The sequence below is a fragment of the Electrophorus electricus genome, chromosome 11, assembly GCF_041902795.1.
Source record: "Electrophorus electricus isolate QZ-2024a chromosome 11, ASM4190279v1, whole genome shotgun sequence".
Classification (NCBI taxonomy): domain Eukaryota; kingdom Metazoa; phylum Chordata; class Actinopteri; order Gymnotiformes; family Gymnotidae; genus Electrophorus; species Electrophorus electricus.
Window position 1 is genome coordinate 185,996 of NC_137507.1, and position 20,553 is coordinate 206,548.

Below are 20,553 nucleotides of genomic sequence, written 5' to 3' on the forward strand. Positions count from 1 at the left end.
ATTGTGGTCTTTGCTGTAGGAACTGGGGCAAAGGTGCAGAGCAATCCGCTTGTCTACCTGTGACACCAGTGGGTGTTGGATGTTCTACCTGTCTTACCAGTGTGTGTTGGATGTTTTACCTGTCTTACCAGTGTGTGTTGGATGTTTACCTGTCTTACCAGTGTGTGTTGGATGTTTTACCTGTCTTACCAGTGTGTGTTGGATGTTCTACCTGTGTTGCCAGTGGGTGTTAGATGTTCTACCTGTGTTACCAGTGGGTGTTGGATGTTCTACCTGTGTTACCAGTGTGTGGTGGGTGTTCTGCTGAAGCCTGATAAGAGAGGAGTGCCTTACACCTATGATTTAGAGTCAGGGTTAGGGTTAGGATTAGCATTAGGGTTATCTATGGTTGGTTAGCGATAGGATTAGGATTAGGGTTGGGATTAGTGTTAGTTTTAGGGTTTGGGTTAGGATTAGGGTTAGGAATAGGGTTAATCATCGTTGTCCAAGATAAACCCCAACAGACTGAATGATGAAGCAATACGATGACAAAATAAGAGATTCAGTTGAATGGAGTGTAATTTGGGGAGAAAAGTGATGGTGCATTGGTACACAACAATTTATAAAATGCATCAAAGGTCATCTAAAAAAAAAAAACCTAAAATAAAAGTCCAGGTTCTTGGATTTGAAATAAACTTTCTGCATGTTTCCCAAGACTAAGTCTTTAACTTTAAAGGGTAGGAGTGGGAGGATACCGCGAACCATAAACCTGGATTAAATGTGTCCTTTATTAATTATTCATTAGCAAGTGGATTCATTAAGTAAATGCAACCATGTGAGAAGATAAATAGTTTTATTACCTTAAAGAATATGCTCTAGTTATTTGCATTTTCACAATCAACCATATGTTGGATGCATTTATGAAAATCAAACAAGGTCCTGTTCACATTAAAAAGATCTGAAACGGAAATCACATACTGGCATTCTCATGAGAATACAATTACACAAATGAAAATCAGATCAGTTCCACCAAGTCTTAGAAACCAGTTAAAATAATGGAGTTATAATAAAACAAAACTATAAACCCAAAATCTAGAACAGAACAGACCATGTGCATGTGCCTCAACTCAAAATAGGTCAGAAATTAATACATTAATTATAATACCTTATTTTAATTTTATCAAGAAATGTCTTTGTAAAGAATGTAAATATACCCTCCATCTAAAGTACAGTTCTTAACTGATTGGGTGAAAATGACATTTCACAGACCCCTTTCAAAGATAATAGAAAAATGTAGAAAAAATGAAAAAATGAAAATAAAACAGCAAAACAAAGAAACAAAATCCCACTAAAAACAAACAAACAAACAAGCAAAACCCCACAATGTTTCACAAAATGCAACAGTATCTCTAGTAGATATGTTGTTTTTCTGACAGATAGGTTTTTGCATCAGGGGTTGTTTTTTTAACCCCCAGTCAGAGGTTAGTTTCTGAGTACGGCTGTTTTGGAATCTGGCTGTTTGATTGGTTACTTGTTGTAAATTAAATCCTATTGAATAACTTGAAAAACTGGACTTCAGATTTGATCTACAGTTTGTTCACCATTGTTGTTCAGGGTTGCTGTTCAAGGTTGATGTTCAGGTCTATTTTAGTAATAAATAGGAAATATTTTCTAATCTATCAAGTCTGAGAAGAGTCAAGTTAAGCTCTTTGAACTATAAAATGTTCAGGTTCTGTGTTTAATTAATGACTTCATTAACCACACTTAACCACAGTCATTGTACTGACTATTTCCCATAAAACGTAAAGGTGATCTCTGCTTTCTCATGAACCCATGAAAGCATAAACCTTTTCTACTAACAGAGAGATAATGACCTTTAAGTAAACAGTCCAGATTCATGTTAGCATCTGCTCTGTATATCTAGTGTTGCTAATGTATGCATCAAGAGACTTCAGTTCACTCGTCACACTGTCATGCTGTATTTAATGAAACCTCAAGACCAGTCACATGATCTCCAGAAGAGAAAAAAGTCAGCCTTGTTAACAAAAATATTTACAGTACTTCAGTTATTACTCTACAGTACTGCAGTTATTACTTCATTCGTAATAAAATAAAACAATATTTTAGGCTTATGCAAAGAAGCCGTTTCTGTGTTTTTCTGCAGCAATAAAAACAAAAGCAGTACAGCAAAATGCATTCATTTAACAAAATTGTACAAATAAAACAGCACACTGTTTAAAACATTAAATAATTGCATTGTTTTGACTGTATAATATCAAGCTGTTATAAACTCCAGGGAACTCTGTTGTGCATATGCAGACTGGAGTAAATGAAGGGACACTCCCTGCTAGGTCCTACTATTGCTTACACAGCTGCTGACTAACTGCAGGAGTCACATGGTATTCATATCTGTAACAAACACAAAACAGACCTCGACATCACAACTTCACAGGAAACACAACACGATTCCTGGTTCTGTAAGCAAAGCAAAATGTTCTAGAAACCAACTGAAATTATAGCAAGCTTGAGGATTCCATTTTGCTTTATTTTTCTTTGTTACTATAAATGGCCATTTGGTGGATTCTGTAAAGCACGTACAGCAAGGTTAGAGTCAGGGTCAAAGGTCAAGGGTACATCATGACACTCAGGGTCAGTTCTAGGGTCAAGGTTAGGGTCAAGATCAGGGTCAAGGATACATCATGACACTCAGGGTCAGCTCTAGGGTCAGGGTTAGAGTTAGAGTCAGGGGTCAAGGGTACATCATGACACTCAGGGTCAGCTCTAGAGTCAAGGTCAGGGTCAGCTCCAGCCATATTACACTCACATCTAATGGAGGATGAGGGTTAGGGTCAGGGTAAGCTTTTAGGGTTAAGGGTATAGGGTTAGGGTTAGGGTCAGGATCAGCTCTAGGGTTAGGGTTAGGGTTAGGGTCAGGGTCAGCTCTAGGGTTAGGGTTAGCTGACCCTGACCCTAACCTTACCAGCAGGGTAACATCTCAGCCTTAGTGGGGTGGAAGGAGCTTGTCTGTGGGTGGAGAACTCTGGGGAAGGGGCATGGTCTGTCTGCAGTGGTTAATAAGATTCTTTTTGTATCTGTTCCTGGATCTTCTGCAGCATCTCCTGCATGCGCCGCAGCTGTGGAAACAGAGAGAGTCAGTGAGTCACGTGGAGGGGTCACACGCCTGCCACGTGACTGCAGAGGAAACAGAGCACAGGTCACTGGACAATCGATCAGTGTGCCTGCACGTCTGTGTCACCTTTGGAATGCCTGCACTCAACATAGTGGTGGTATATAATTAATACTGCTTGCTTTGCACCACTATACAATCAATACAACATCACATTTTAGCTTTCTGAATATTCTGAACCATACTGAGTGTGTGTGCGTGCTGAATGCAGTGTGGTGATTTGGGATTTTAACGATCTGCACACTGCCCTATTTTTACACAGAAACTTGATCTATGTTAGCAAATGGGAATAAAACAACTATTTTCAAAAACGTGGCTTAAATGAGCATTTTATTCTAAATAATGTCAAAACACACACACTGTGGAGGAAGAGTGGTCTTGCTTGTGAACACTGATGATTAGTGTATTGTCATACTAAGAGCAGTTTCGAAGATTTTAATGATTCCAGAACAGTTAATATTAACAGAACATGTTTCTTAACAAGGTGAGCAGAGGGACAGGGTGAAAGGTCATTCTTCCCCCTCCTCTCAGATTTTAGTATCTCTCCAAAATGGACATGAAGAACGTTGACATTATGCTGTGGAGTGTGGATGACTCCTAGAGGAACTCCTTAATGTAAAATCACCTTGACAACTTAAATACATGGAGCAATGTTTTCTACCAGTAATTTTGGTAATAATTTAAGTAGTAATGTACTGTGGGACTAACGCGTCAGGGCCTCTGATTCTGTCCATTAGTTTGTTCATTAACTTCTCAGAGAAAACAAAATTTAAAATTCAGTTTAGAATTACCATCTCATTTAAATGAATGGTTTTCTAATTATTTATCAGTTGTTTTATTAATTAATTACCTGCTTGCCACAACTCTGCAATCAAAAATGCATCATCATTAATATTAACAGATTTTGTAACTTTTTAGCTTTGTAACAAATTTATACGTCACTGACTGGTCACATGTTCTATGTCCAGCCATTGAGTGGTCACATGGTCTATAACTCAGCCACCAAGTGGTCACATGGTCTATAACTCAGCCACCGAGTGATCACATGGTCTATAACTCAGCCACCGAGTGGTCACATGGTTTATAACTCAAGCACTGAGTGGTCACATGGTCTATTTCTCAGCCAAATGAGTGGTCACATGGTCTGTTTCTCAGATAGCTAAATTAAGATGAGATAAGATAAATTACGTTTAGCAGCTAATTGACTCGTACTTCAAACTTCTTATAGAGAAAAAACATTTAGTAAATGTATTATTTAGTGGGCACAGATAGATAGATCTAACCCTATCTATAGGGTTAGGGTCAGGGTTAGGTTTGAATAATCTTTGTGTCATTTGTAATCCAAAATAATCTGATGACATTTAAGGGGGTTGGGTACACGTGCACTGTTGATACACTAGTAGGACATAACTCCTAATGCTGACAGTAGGGGGTACTATTGGTGTGCTGTACACCCTAGGCTGTAATAAGGATCCTTGTTATTTTGTATGGCTATATAAAAGCTCTTTAGGCCTTTGGACCTGTCTGCGGGGGTGAGTGGGGAAGCTGCCAGGCTGGGCTCGCAGGGAGGGTCTGGCGGGTCTGGAGGAGGGTCAGAGGAGGGTCGAACAGTCTGCTCTGTTTGCAGACTGTGAGGGGGTCTGTGCTTAGCTGTGCAGGCAGAGGCTCCTACCTCCTCGTCTTTCTCACGGATAAGTTTTTCTGTCTCTGCATCCGTTTCGCCAGGCACCATGGGAATGGGGAAGTCTGTGCCACTCTCTCTAGTTAGCTTACTGCATAGGGAAAAAGAGCAAACACATGCACACACACACACACACATGCACACACACACATGTACACATCCATACACACACACACACACATACACACACACATGTATACACACACACACACTAATTCCAAAGTATTACATGCTTAAAAGAAAATTACAGTGACAGAAAGCTAGATATTGTAATAAATGTTATTACAATATCTAGCTTTCTGTCACTGTAATTTTCTTTTTCTTCCCTTGGGCTATGTCTTGACTATGTATTCTCAAATTACTATAATAGTTTACTGCCTTAATCTTTATCTGTTTGAAGTGTGGGTGTGTCTGTGTGTATAGTGCGTATATGCATGTCTGTATGTGAGTGTGCACGTGTGTGTGTGCACATATGTTTATGTGTATATATGTGTCTGTGTGTGTGCATGCACGTGTGAACGTGTGTGTGTGTGTGTGTGTGTGTGTATGGATGTGTACGTATGTGTATATGGATGTGCCCATGTGTGTGTTTGTGTGTGTGTATGGATGTGTACGTATGGATGTGCACGTGTGTGTGTGAGTGTGTGTGTGTGTGTGTGTGTGTATGGATGTGTACATGTGTGTGTGCGTGCGTGTGTGTGCATGTGTGTGTATGGATGTGTACATGTGTGTGTGTGCATGTGTGTGTGTGTGTGCATGTGTGTGCATGTATGTGTACATGTGTGTATGTGTGTGTGTGTGTGTGTGTGTGTGTGTGTGTGTGTATGGATGTGTACATGTGTGTGTGCGTGCGTGTGTGTGCATGTGTGTGTATGGATGTGTACATGTGTGTGTGTGCATGTGTGTGTGTGTGTGCATGTGTGTGCATGTATGTGTACATGTGTGTATGTGTGTGTGTGTGTGTGTGTCGTACTTGCGGTTCCGTTCCTTCACTACCATGCGAGTCATGCTCTGGATGCAGTGTGCTCTGTAGTTCTCATAGTGAGTTTCTCGGGTCACGTCTTTCAGGTCCTGCATGTGTGTCCGGATTAACATATTCCTCAACTTCACAAAGTCACAGTGTGCAGAGTTCTCCACTATAACACACACACACACACACACACACACACACACACACACATACATACGCACAGTCAACGTGCAACCCTTATCAGTAAATTAGTAAATTATATATATATATATATATATATATATATATATATATATATATATATATATATATATATATATATATATATATATATATAGTGGGGGATGGGTGGGGTTGAGTGGTGGGTGTAGGGGATATACTATAACAATAAACTGGTAACATTCTGGAATACATTAGAAGTGGATGTAGAATCAGGAATAGCATTTCAGACTGTACCTTCCACGATGCCCCAGGGGTAGAGACGACCACGAACCCTACGCCCCTTCGCCTCCACCACTGTGTTGCTGCCAATGACTGCAAATGGAATGCTCGCCTGCAGAGGGCAGTAGAGAGGAATGTGAAGAGAAAACAGCTATGGGAAAATTCAGCAGGTTATGTTCTCCATCTCAGATATAAATTTGGAGGCACACACACACACATACACACACACACACACACACGCACGCACACACCCTCATGCCATGCCAACACTCATGCCATGCCAGTGTGCTTCACTGTTGAGAATGCCGTACAAGCCATATAATATCCAGTCTACGGTGGGTAGTTATGAGTGGGGTAGTGGGTAGTTTGAGTGGGTAGTGGGTAGTTATGAGTAGGGTAATGGGTCATTATTAGTAGTGTAGTGGGTAGTTTGAGTGGGTAGTGGGTAGTTTGCATGTGGTAGTGGGTAGTTATGAGCCATAAAACTATACCTTCAACCATAAAACTTCTCCTTCAATCATAAAACTGCTCCTGTAACCATAAAACTGCCCCTTCAACAATAAAACTGCACCTTCAGTTCCTGGTCCTGCTGTTTGAATTCCTCGTCCTCATCTGAATCACAGTCAGGAAACTGGTAGATTTTGATCCCGTATTGCTCAATTTCCTCTTGAATCTGTGCAATCCAGGTAAAATGTGAAAAAAACATGGATTTGAACAAAACAATACACCAGACAGGGGAAGCCCCTCCCCCTCGCAGGTGGGGGACCTACCTTGGTCTTCTTTCTCTTGACCTCGGTGGGCGTGAGCGTGTCTGCTTTGGCAAGCACAGGAACAATGTTCACCTTCTCATGAAGCGCTTTCATGAACTCCACATCTAAAGGCCTAAGACTGGGGCCAGACAGAGAGATCAGCTCGTATTCCACATACTCACACACAGCTTTCACATGTACAGACTAGAGAGAGAATGGGCAGATATACTGAAACACTGAAACAGAGGTTAACTGCTGAGTCATATTCCATCTTGGAGGATCTTACGAGCAAGGTGACCTTTCAGACAGATGTAATTACTAAACATTTTTCAATAGAGGGCGACATCAACCTGTAAGTGAAATTTTATAAAAGTCACTGAGTCACAGCTCAAAATCATGAATGATTTGAAAGCATGATACCACAGATTTCTTGTGTGTGTGTGTGTATGTGTGTGTTCTCTTACCCATGACCGAAGGGTGAAATGAAATAGAGACAGCAGTGTACACGGTTGTCCTGAATATTCTTGCGATTCAGCCCACTCTCATCTCTGAAGTATTGCTCAAACTGCTGGTCAATGTAGTCTGCCACTGACCTCCAGCTGAAGGGGCACAAATGCACACCAGTTCTAAGCATTACTGACAAACACATATGTCCAAAAGCCTTAGTGCTTCCTTATATGTACCATTCTGTGTTATTGACTGCATCTCCAAAGCCTGGTGTGTCCACTATGGTGAGTTTCAATTTGACACCTTTCTCCTCAATGTCCACTGTGTGTTTGGTGATCTCCACTGTCTGGGTAATCCTTTCTGGAGAGAGAGAGAGAGAGAGAGAGAGAGAGAGAGAGAGAGAGAGAGAGATAGATAGATACTATTGGGAGTCAAATTTTTTCCTGTCTCAAATTAACCGCAACACCGTAAAAAAAAAATGAAATAAAATTTATAAATATACACACACACACACACACACACACACACACACACACATACGCACACACACACACATACGCACACACACACACACACACACAGCTCTGGAAAAAAACACTCCAATTTTTTTCTTAAATCAGCATCTCCACATGTACAGCAGCCATTCCATTCAATTGTACAAGTGTTGAATTCCTTCACAGACACACCTCATTCTACTTAATGAGATGCTGAATAGGTGATCACCTTAACAAAATCCTGTTCTAACGAGCAACAGTATAAAAACCACTGCTGCTGTCATCACTATTATCTTGTTATAGAACCAGCGGGATGGGAAAAGCAGTGCTAGCACCCATAAAGTAAGTGTAGTCAAAACAAGTAAGTGTAGTCAAAGTGTACAGCAACAGACCATGCCAAAAGAATGAAAAGAAAGGTTCTTGAGGAAAAGAAGGGTTCAATTGTAGCTTTACTGGCAGAGGGAGTTGCTTTTATTTTGAAATTTTCAAATTGCAGTTCATAAGAACAAGGTCAAGCAGCAAACATATGGAATAACAACAGCTACAGACTGGCAGAGGTCGAAAACGACTTTCTACCAACCGTGATGATCGCCACGTCATTCGAATGTCACTTAACAACTGTAAGATGACATCAAGTGACCTACAAAAAGAATGGCATGCAGCAGCTGGGATGAATTGCACAGCAAGGACGGTTCAATACAGGCAGGGCTGAAGTCGTGCAAAGCTAGAAAAAAGCCCTTCAGCAATGAGAGGCAAACAATATATCACAGAAAAGCATCATATTAAGGTTACCTTCAGCATTGAGCAGTTTTCTGTCTTTGTAAAGATCTGTGAGGAAGAGGCTGTTGACCAGAGTAGACTTTCCCAAACCAGACTCCCCTAAGGTTTCAGAATAAAAATCAGAGATTATTCACAGTCTTTCTTATGGTTTTACACTTTATTATACCAAGAGGAGTTTGTTTTTACCTGCTACCATCAGTGTGAAGTCAAAACCCTTTTTTACAGATTTTCGATGCACCTGATTTGGCAAAGTGGCAAATCCCACATACTCTTTATCCTGGTCCTAAATACAAATGAAGAAAGAGAGAGAGAGTGAAAGAGACAGAGAGAGTGAGTGAGAGAGACAGAGACAGAGAGAGTGAGAGAGAGAGACTGAGTGAGCCTGAGACTTTTAGGAGCATAATCCACACTGAACATTTAGCAACATATAGGAGAAAGAAGCCAAAAGCGTATCTGTAAGAGAACTTTACTAACATTACATAACGTATTCACTTCAGCTGCCAACTCCTCAGCACTCCAAACACAGTGAATCACAGCTGTTGTGTTATTCCTGCCTAGTCAATGAACTGTACATTGAATAAACCAAGCTGGAGCCAATACCACGTTCTTGGAGTCTAGCTGCGGTTAGGAAAGCCATGGTGACACGCTTTGGTTCATATGAAGACGTTTATAAAGCACAGAAGTGCAGCCACCTTTAATTATACCAAATTCCAAACATCCCAAGGACCACCAACATGTTAAACACATGGCATCTACAGCGTTTCAGGCAGACAGGCAAAGATCCAAACTGATCTGTACCTAAAAGGAAGGCACAGATTAAGCACAGCATGGATGATCATAGTTGGAGTGAGTTTACATTGCCTACTGTAAAACTATTTGTATACACAGAATAGCAAAGTGAAATATGAATCAATTCTATTGCCATGTCAAGTCCAAACCCTGGCTTCCTTTCCCCAAGCCAAGTTCACACATTCATATGTAGCAAGAAATTCCAAATAATAAGGCCATATTTTAGACTGCCTGCCTGTCTGACCCTGACCCTGAGTCTTACTCAGGTTTAAAAGTTTGGCTCACATGAACTTTGACTACCAAGAGTCACTGGGATAGTTGCTGCTTCTCTAACTAAAGACCTGCCCTGAGGAGTCCACAGGTCAAAGCTGCTATAGCAAAATTATAGAGGTCAAAATGACCCCAGGGAATACTGGAGCATACTGGAATACTGGATACTCTGAACAGTGTGAAGAGTGTTAACTGCATACATATCTCAGTCACTATAAATAAATCACTGTGGTGCAGTTAGTTAAACAGGATGGATGAATATTAAATGAACCATCAGACAAGAGGCCAAGTTCAACTACAGTGTTGTTTGACAGTGTAGCCTTTGGTATAGTGTAGTGGGTAATAGTGCTACCTCCCCTCTGACGGGACTGTGGTTCAGTCCCTTGAATGGGCAAATTCACTATGCTATTCCAGTAAGAGTCTACATTTGCCTCTGTAATATGATTGAAATTAGAAGTTGTTCTGGTTAATAGTATCTACCTAATGCATAAATGTTTGAAAGAATATTTGCATTAACAACACTCCTGAAGCAATGGCATGAAAGACTTAAACATGTGCTGTTTAAAGGATGGTTTCATGTGCTGGTTAAAGGATGGTCTCATGTGTGGGGCAGGGTTCAGTCAGAGGGAGGCAGAGTACAGTCAGAGGGAGGTGGGGTGGAAGTGTGAATATTAACTGTGCTGCTCTAAACAGGGTTGTTAGTACCTGATCTTCCTCCACCTCCCTGGGCTCAGGGGAAGCTGATGCACAGTCCTCGTCACTGAAGAGGGAGCCTGCGTCATGGACACTGTCCTCCATTACTATGGGGGTTAATGTCCAACCTGCCATCTCCAACCAGGAAAGGGTGTGGTCAGGGCAGAGGGTGGAGAAAAGTCCCAATGAAAGGGACATAGATTAAGACGAAGCGGAGAGCCGATTACATCACAGTCATTTTGGGTGGAATGGATGGATGAAGAAGAGAAGGAAAAAAGATGAAATTATGAAATGATTAAATCTTCACAGAATAAATGAAATGCAAGGGGTCTAGATCTGTCCTTTGGAAATTAAAAAGATGCCAGAGAAAGCACTACAAGCTGCCTGATTGAATTACACCTTGAAGCATGAGGCACTCAGACTGGAAATAAGGAATATGTGAGCAAGATCCTACAAGCCCAGTCCTGTTAATTTCATCAGACTGTACAGTCAGGCAAACTTGCCAAGCTCCTAAAATATTCTAAACCAACCAAAGCAGACGGTGGGAATCTGAAATTAACAGAATCGACTATAGATACGTACTTCCAGAAAAAGTCAATAACTACCATCTGGAGTCATTCATACACAGCCCACAGATTCCTTGTAGAACAGCAAAGCTGAGAGTCATGAGCAGAAGCAACAGTGATGCTCATTAGGGACAATCTTGACTGAGGGACAACCTGGACTGAGGACCAGGTGTCTTATTCTCTCATTTTTAAGGCCATTATAGGAAAGATTATAAAAACCTTGCAAAACTAGAGAATCACAAAAATATGGCAGTAAAATGTGCTCCATATATCCTACAAATACTAACTTGAAGACAAAGTGCTCTATAAATAAAATGCCTTATTAAAATCTTAACACATCATTCTGTGGGAATGTGGAGCTGAGGGGAAGCAGACAGGACTGGCCTGCAGTGTGTTTATAGTTTGATCAATGTTCCCTCCTTTACCAGCACAGGACACGACCTGTTTGAAGACCATGTTCAATACTACATCTATAGCTCTGCTGCTTTAACAAGTAAAGTAGACATATGAAACCATAAGCACACAAGCACCTACACTAATCCCAACATGAATACATATGCTTCTCGCACAAATGCAGTATGGCACAAAAAATTGCTCTCAGCCTACTTTTCAGTCAGCTAGAAATAGAAACTTCCTATTTTAATCCTTGACAAAGTCTCTGAGTAGGTCAAGCCTGCAAAGGTCTCTTTTTCTGAAACATCAGGATTTGTTTTCATTCAAAGATTAAAAAGGGAAATTATCACACAAGACAACAAAAGAAGAGAAAGAAAGCACCGTGCACCCATCAGAAGGTCTCACCCTGTTCAGATCCCTTCAGCGTTCTGAGATCTCCCTCCAGAGCTCACCTGCAGAAGTTCTGGTAGGGTGAAACTGATAAAATCAGTCGCCAGTCTGACCCCAGCTCTGTTTCCCCTGCTCCGAGCATGGCGCTGACATGATGCTCTGCTTTTTTATACACGCCTGTGCTGGGTCACAGTGTCCTTCAGTCTCACTGAGCTTCCCTGTGGCCCCAGGCATGGATCAATCCCAGCGTCCACCACTGCCTTCCAGCCATCAGGTCCAGACTGCTAATGCAAGCATGAGTATAATTGGACTAATATTTGTCTCCCAGGGAACACTCACATGCAACCCAGTAACCATGGCACAAAATCCGTGGCAGCTTTAGGCTTTAGAGGGTACTGCTAATGGTACTGTCAATGGAGGTGGAAGAAGTTCAAATAATGATGCACTAAGAGGCTGACAGAGAGTGAAGCGGCTGACTGACAGTGTTTCTCTTACACAGAAAGTGAAGCGGCTGTGGAGTGTTTCTCTTACACAGAAAGTGAAGCGGCTGTGGAGTGTTTCTCTTACACAGAGAGTGAAGTGGCTGTGGAGTGTTTCTCTTACACAGAGAGTAAAGTGGCTGAATTGGCTGACAGTGCTTTCCCTACAGGCTACCTGCCAAGTCCACTGTGTGTTTTGTTTGTGTGAATTTTTAAACCACACATCACTGCTCCAGAAAGCCCATGTAATGACCTGGCTGTTGTAGCAGGAGGTGGGAGCTGTAGAGAGAGCAACAGACTCAGCAGACCGTAGCAGGAAGTCACTCCTGTAACCAGATCAGCTTCTTCCCACATAGTGGAAAGTCTCACCATGCTTAGTGGGCAACACAGTGAAACAATGCATCAATGCAAGTGTGTGATTACAGTCATGTAAAAGCACTGCGCCTACAGACATGAGAGGGAGAATGAGAGAGAAAGATCAGACACAGATCTACTAGATTCCCCAGATCTCTCCCAAGCATTAAGATCTACTAGATCTCCCCCAAATCTCTCCACAGCATAAGCTCAGGGAAACACAATGCATTCATAACTTCCAGGGTTCCCATGTTAGAGGAGTGTCTGCCTCCTTGATAAGAAACATGAAAGGCTGTCAGCCTGTCTCAGAACTCAAAGCAGCTGAGGCTAAATGAAACCCCAGGCAGTAGTGATGGTGCTGGAGATCTGGATGACACAGACACTGTCAATGCCCTTCAGTAAGGTCATGTACTAGTAGTTCGCTACATTTAAGATAAGGCTAATTTACTTTAGATTAATCCAAATTTGGGAGCAAAATTCCCATTTCAATAACTGCTGTGTCACACTGTCATCTGAAAACAATCTCATAAACCGCATAATGCTGTTAAATGTTATTTTGGGAAAACTGTGACCCAGAGCTCTGTGAAGGAAGAATGATACTAGGAGTGTGTAAACATAAGCCTGTGTTCTCATACACCAAATGTGTAGGAGGATACATATGTGACACATGTGAATACAGTGTATGTAGTAGCAGCACAGACACAGACATACACACACAAACATTCCACAAAATACACAACCATAACACCACCATCCCTAGGTCAGCACACACACAGACACCCATAACACCACCATCCGCCATCCCTAGGTCAGCACACACACACACACACACACACACACACACACACACACACACACACACACAGACCCATAACACCACCAACCGTAGGTCCATTCAGGGAGAGGGCAGATCCCGGCTGTTCACTCTGTATGTTGTTCAATTATGCAGTCATGCATTATTTAAATAAACTATCAACCGCACAAATTCTTCAAATGTTTGTTTTAGGCTTATTACAAAATCTCCCTCCCACGAGCGCTTTGTTTGTAGGATGTTCTACTGCTCTCAAAGGCCCTATTGTGCAGTGGAAATAAACACTGAAGGAAGTGAGGGAGACTGGGACCCAGCAGCAGGGAATTATGGGCTTTGAGGTCCTTCTAGCAGCAGATCCACAGGCAAAACTCAAGAACATTTGTTGATAAAATAACATGCCCTAGAAAGACATTTTTTCTGGTCATGCTCAGTATTTCCACCATGCTAGAGAAAGTCTTGTTCATCGTCAGCTGAAATACTTCAGCAACGTGGAATGATAAAAAACTACACCAGTCCACATCGGGAGAGAATATAGGACATGACGATTAAGCATTATTAGTGTTTACAATGCAGTGTTTACAATGCTCCTCAGGAGCGCCAGCTTTGGGCGTGATTAAAGAATGCTTTCTATTATACCTGTTGCAGATTTACTTTCCTTTCTAAGTTGCACTGGTTTTGGCCCTGACCTATAAAACAGCACTCCGAGACACTCTGAACGAAGAGCACACAAACCCAAGAAAGAAAACTGCCAGTAGCACTGAACTATCAAACACTTTCAGGACAAAATTTGAATAAGATTCCTAAGAATTCAAAGTCAAAGAACTTTTTAATTTTCATATGATTACCACAATTTTCAAGACTTAATAACTATGCTAACTCCTCCACAGTGTGCAAGTGGGTGTAGGAGGCTAGGCTAACTCCACCTCTGTGTGGAGTTGGGTGTAGGAAGCTAAGCTAACTCCTCTTCAGTGTGGAGGTGGGTGTAGGAGGCTAGGCTAACTCCTCCACAGTGTGCAGGTGGGTGTAGGAGGCTAGGCTAACTCCTCCAGCAGTATCTCAGCATTAGCTGCGGCGTGAGAAGTGGAAGCAGTGAATGGTGTGGTTGTTTGTGCAGACACAGCAGAGCTCTTTGTGAGCGAGACCAATAGAGGGCAGTGTGTGTGTGTGTGTGTGTGTGTGTGTGTGTGTGTGTGTGTGTGTGTGTGTGTGTGCGTGTGTTAAGAACACAGGGAGCCTCTCACATGCAAAAAGTGCAGGCAAAACACTGCTCCATCTTTAACCCTCAAAGTCCTCCATCCTAACCCTCCATCTTTCCTTACTCCACTGAACCAAAGCATCTGTATTATAAACTAACTGACATTCATACAGGTGCAGATCAAAAACAAACATTAATGCAGAAAGTTTCAAATGTCCTTTGGGCTCAAAGCATATAAAACATACTATATATATTTCCTGGCATTGTTTTAGCCACTGTGCTCTGTGAAACCACTCAAACCAACTCAAACACCCAGACTCAAACACTTTGAATCAAATACAAGCAAACACCTTTAAATGACACCACTGTATCTATATAATCTTATATATCGTTATCAGGTAAATTCTTTGAAAAAATAAATACATTTCAAAATAGTTTTCATCAAAGACAGATTCAACAAGCAGCTTAAATATTAGTGCTTTAAAAGAATCTCTCTGCACACAGTTCTCTCAGCAGGAACATGTTAGTTTTCAAACCAATGCCATAGCCAGACAGCATAACTCTGTACAAACATGCAAAATACACACTTACCTCCACTTCACTGTTTACTTCAGAGTTTGCCGCCATTTGCATGGTTTTCATGAAAATGGCAAACAATTGAAGATTTTATCAGGCAGCCAATGGAAGGGCCACAGAGAAGGCGAGTAAACATTACTCACAGACTGAGCCAACCTCCAGCCAACCCCCTGCATGTTGTCTCATTTGCATAGTCACGCCCCCAGCACAAGAAACCACAGGCAGCTGTAGCAACGTAAACTTTCTGTCTCTCTCTGTCTCTGTTTAGATCCCCATCCCGCCACACGCACTTGCACATCCTCTCTCTGTCTCCGTGTCTCTCTGTCTCTCTCTGTGTCTCCGTGTCTCTCTGTCTCTCTCTGTGTCTTTCTGTGTCTCTCATCAAGCGCTGCCCTGTTTGAAGCTTAACTTTAACAAGCCACTTGCTTCTCATTCTGTAAAATCACATCTGTGATCCAAGACATATCCAAACATCAACACACACACACACACACACACACACACACACACACACACACACACACACACACACACACACACACCTATAATGTGTAATCTCAATAATACCTGGCCCACACCAGAGGATAAATCAAGAACTGTAGAGAAGGAGCTGGCTGATCTGTGTGATCAACAGCATGAATGTCGATATAATGATATAACATCAGCATAATGTCAGTATAATGATATAATGGTATAATGTCAGTATAGTGGTATAATGGTATAATGTCAGTATAATGGTATAATATCAGTATAATGGTATTATGGTATAATGGTATAATATCAATATAATGGTATAATAGTATAATGGCATAATGTCAGTATAGTGGTTTAATGGTATAATATCAATATAGTGTTATAATGGTATAATGTCAGTGTAGTGGTATAATGGTATAATGTCCCTTAGTGGCTCTTGGCTGGCATCACAAGCATGTGCATGGTATCATAACCCTGAGCCCATGCCACATTTGGGGCTCTGGTCACAAAGACATCCACACACACTGTGCTGCGGGACACCCCTCCAGGGAGTTAGTCTAATTAGACCCATGGGACTGCTGTGATCCCGAATCATTTAGGACTTGGTGATCACAGACAGGAGCTCAGCTGGGAGCTCCTGAGTGAGCAGGGTGCCCTCTTTTCTGCACTTTCCATTCTCTGCTGGGAGAAAAGTCTGAGTACAGACCATTTGCCAGAACTTTAAAACCAGCGCAGTGTGGAGTATTAATGGTGTCCGAGACCTGAGACAGACGGTACTCCTACTCTGGAGCCTTTAATCTGTCTTAGTGCCTTCTGAGAGTGGAGGGAGTGGACAGGAGGAATAATGGAGGAGTCATTTTATCAAGTGTTATTATCAACAAACGCATCATGAATCCAAATATGGCAAAAGAGGTCAAGCCGCTAAAACATTAATTAGTCATGTGAATGCAACAATGTATCACTGAAATAAATAAGTTTGACAGACCAATATTCATTGATTCATTGAATGAATGAATGAATCGTTAACCGAATATTCACTGAATAAGGAATTACTATGGAAAATAAACATAACTAACCTAAAGTTACAGTGCAATTTAAGATCTCTAAACAATGTTAAACTGAGACAGGGAAAGAGAGGTGGGAGAGAGAGAGGAAGAGAGAGAGCGGAGAGAGATACTGTCAGGCAGGAATGAGAGCAGGCACTGTAATAACATGCAGAGTGGACCTGCTCCAGTCTATTTGGATCAAATTCCCAAACATAATTAAAATTACTTCTTTATCCATTTACACTATAATGACACTGGGCAGAAGGCCAAAGGGCCAGTATCCTCCCTGATAACGTCTACACACAGACACACATACACACACACACACACCCATCCACCCACACACACACCCACCCACTCACCCAGCCACACTGTTCCAGCTTCTTTAATGTCTCTGATGACCACAGTAACATAACTGTTTAGGTCACTCCCCACAGTTTACAGGAGTGTAAACACTTGTGTGGGCACTGCTGATGTAGCACCTCCCCAGTGGACAAACCAGAGACTATTAAAGAGAAGTGGAGAGTTACAGCATACATTACAGCACTTGCGCTATGCATGCAGCCTCTACGGCTTCATGACGATACACACTCAACTGTGATATGTGTGCATTTCCTGTGGCCTGCGTCATTTCAAAGGCTTGTTTAGAAAGCAAAGTGCTGACCCAGTCTGCTCAAACATGAATGCAACAGCTGGAAGTGATAATAAATATACCATGTTTTCAGTATGGTTACAATGCAGTCTAATGTAACCATATGTAAAATCAAGGCTCAAGGTTAACCCAGTCAGTCTTTACTGTGTTACCTGAGTGCTAGGCTGGGTTCATTCTGGCACTCATAAGTTGTGAGCAGTTCCAGCCTTTTGATTCTAACTTCATGCTTCAGGCTCCTATAGATCCTGGAACCAAGGAGCTCTTATTAGGAGTTTCTGCTTTACGGATGTGCCCAGCTGAACTGTAAGCTGTGTGTGATACAGCAGTGACAGATGACAGGCGTACATTATACAGCTCTGATAGATGACATGACAGGTGTGTGCGATACAGCAGTGATAGACAACGCGACAGACCTACGTGATATAGCAGTGACAGACGACACGACAGGCTGGTTGCCTGTTAGCAATAAACAACTCAGCAGCACAGTGCAATTCTCTCTCTCTGGAACTACTGCCATGCCAGAGTCTTATTCAAATATTAGATTTTAATATTTTAATTAGTGTTTTTTTCCTGTGCTATTTTGGTCACCCCCCACCCCCAAAAAACCCCAAAGAAACCATAACCTTGCAGTTTAATAGCTGGTTAGAGAAACTCATCTGAGTGAGGATGAACAGACTGCCACACCCTGCAAAGCACTGCAGCCAATCAAATTGCTGCATTCTACGAGTGTCAAAATACTGAGTAGCTCCTATAGGCCATCGCTAGGACCTGCCCTCTAGTGGGCTGGACACCCATACACATGCAAACACCCTCACAGTTACTCTCTAACAGCATCTGTATACAATAATAAGGGTTATAGGACCCTATAAGGGTCTATAAGGGTTATAGGACCAGGGTGTGGTCTATACAGGTCAGGTTAACCATGGACTAAGTGAGCTGTGATCTGTCACGAAGTCCCTCACTCCTGCTGCAGGGTTCCTGGCACCTCACAGCTATCTGCTCTTCCGACATGTTCCAGAATGTTCAGGGTTTTCCATCAGCTTTATTAAAAACACAGATATAATTGGAATCTTGGTCAACTCTGGTCATTCTAGAGCACAAACATTTTGTGGCTCAAACCACTGGGGTCTCGAGCATGGAGTAAAGCCAGCCTTATCGACATCCTGTTCCAGAGGACCTGCAGCAGGGTGACCTCTTACCACAGATCCCATTATGTCATTAGAGAGAGCTGTGGTTTGGGCGGAGACGGAGCCCTCAGTGACAGATACGGCAGACATCAAACTATCAAACCAAACAAAACAATGCACAAAACGCTATCTGCTGTTCTGACATAGCCACTATGTTCTGGAGTGTTCCAGGGGCAGGCTGTCATTAGGGCTACTGAAGCTTTGGTCCATGAATCTGTCATGTGAAAATAAAGATGTCATGGTCACAAGCTGAAAAATCCAGGCACAATAAAAATTGTGAATTCAGGGACACACCTCACCTTCCATCACAGCTGTGCTACACACACACACACACACACACACTCTCTCTCTCTCCCACACGCTTGCCCGCACACACACAATCTCGCTCTGGCATGCCATCACACACATGCACTCTCCCGCACACAAGCTCACACACACATGAACTCTCCTACACGCATGCCTGCAGACACACACACAGACACTCCCACACTTGCGTGGATGTGTGCACAAATACACACATGTGCACACACCCACACCCACATACAGCCTTGTGCACGTATACACACACACACACACACACACACACACACACACACACACACACACGCACAAGTACAACATAACTTTAACCAACAATAGTAGCAAAGACTATGAGCACTATTTCCTTCAATGGGTTACAATGGTTACAGTGTTACAATGACAGCTACACTGTTACAATGACTGTTGATCACTAAAGGAAAAAAAATGGAATGGAATGTTTTTCTTTTCTGGAGCAATTTAGTTATAAAGTCATGAAATCTACAGTAAATAAGAATAATAAAACATAAATATATGTATAAATGTAACATATTATTAACAATAAAAGAAAAAACAATACACTCATTACGCCTTTAAATTGGATGAATCAGAGAGCATATGTGAGTCATGAGCACAGACCGGCTCCATATGTACTGTGATGGGTTGTAGGAGTGGGTGGGGTTCATTCTCCATATGTACTATGATGGTTTATAAATAACTCCATGGGATGAGAGTGGGTAGGGTTCATTCTCCAACTGTGGAAGAGAGCCTGACCTCCAGATAAAAGTGATAGCACATGGCCAGATCTCACTGTTCATGAGCTCAGAGAGTCACAGAGCACTGAAACACACACACACACACACACACACATACACACACACACACAGACACACATGCACACACGCACGCACATGCATGCAGACGCACACACACACACACATACACAGTCATATACACAGAGTGATATCTCACTTCCCTGAGACAGACTGTGCTGATGCCATGATAAGATGACTAAAAGCTCACTGCCATTCTAAAACACAATTACTAACCCAACTCCTCTAACCTAACCTCTGCCGTTCTAAAACACAATTACTAACAACAACTCTTGCCACCAGCCATCACTGACTGGAATTATCTTTGGAAATACAATTGTAGGTATTGAGTTTCCTTAATCTCTAAAATAAACAGACATGGAACATCTGAATTATGACACAGTTGTGATGACAGATTCAAACACATATTTTGCTCTGAGGATTCTGCTAACTCAGTCAGTATTACACCTTCTTTAGCTGCTGTTATTTGGTGGAACACAGGGATCAAATTCCTTAAAGCTCCATCTAAAAGGGCCATAATGCAAATGTAGCTTTGCTCTTTCCTGCAGCTGTCAGATCCTGTCTGTCTCCTTCTCTACCAGGAAAGCCCAGAGGTTTGCAGGCTGAACTTCCCTGGTGGCCACTAGGGGGCGACCCACTGCAGGGCCATTATAGCTCATTCCTAGTGACAGCATCACCCAGCTCTCTGATTACAGAGCACTTGGAACAATAGCTACAGTATATCACATCACTAAAGCAGCGAGAGAAAGTGTAGAGCAGCTAAGCTAGCAGCAAACCTCCAGAGCTGCTGTTCAGGTGCTGCCTGCTTGCTGGATTAGTG

At 42.1% G+C, this 20,553-nt stretch overlaps 1 protein-coding gene across 5 annotated transcripts in view; it reads right to left on the reverse strand.

Annotated features, from left to right (window-relative positions):
* Positions 1-748: 748 nt before the first annotated feature.
* The window catches only part of septin4b (septin 4b), a 39,819-nt gene continuing 20,014 nt past the window's right edge, over positions 749-20,553 (reverse strand). Inside the window, exons 1-12 of one of the 5 annotated variants that reach the window (XM_081723597.1) lie at positions 11,892-13,508; positions 10,493-10,608; positions 8,915-9,011; positions 8,741-8,827; positions 7,691-7,814; positions 7,472-7,606; positions 7,029-7,146; positions 6,830-6,931; positions 6,274-6,370; positions 5,821-5,983; positions 4,839-4,938; positions 749-3,113 (exon numbers count right to left, since the gene is read on the reverse strand). In XM_081723597.1, coding sequence (XP_081579723.1) covers positions 3,051-3,113; positions 4,839-4,938; positions 5,821-5,983; positions 6,274-6,370; positions 6,830-6,931; positions 7,029-7,146; positions 7,472-7,606; positions 7,691-7,814; positions 8,741-8,827; positions 8,915-9,011; positions 10,493-10,585 — 1,179 coding nt within the window. In that variant the 5' untranslated portion in view covers positions 10,586-10,608; positions 11,892-13,508 and the 3' untranslated portion in view covers positions 749-3,050. Of the gene's footprint in view, positions 3,114-4,838; positions 4,939-5,820; positions 5,984-6,273; positions 6,371-6,829; positions 6,932-7,028; positions 7,147-7,471; positions 7,607-7,690; positions 7,815-8,740; positions 8,828-8,914; positions 9,012-10,492; positions 10,616-11,844; positions 13,509-15,259; positions 17,069-20,553 lie in introns of those variants that run through there. The other 4 variants (XM_081723596.1, XM_035528461.2, XM_035528457.2 and 1 more) reach the window with 4 other exon arrangements.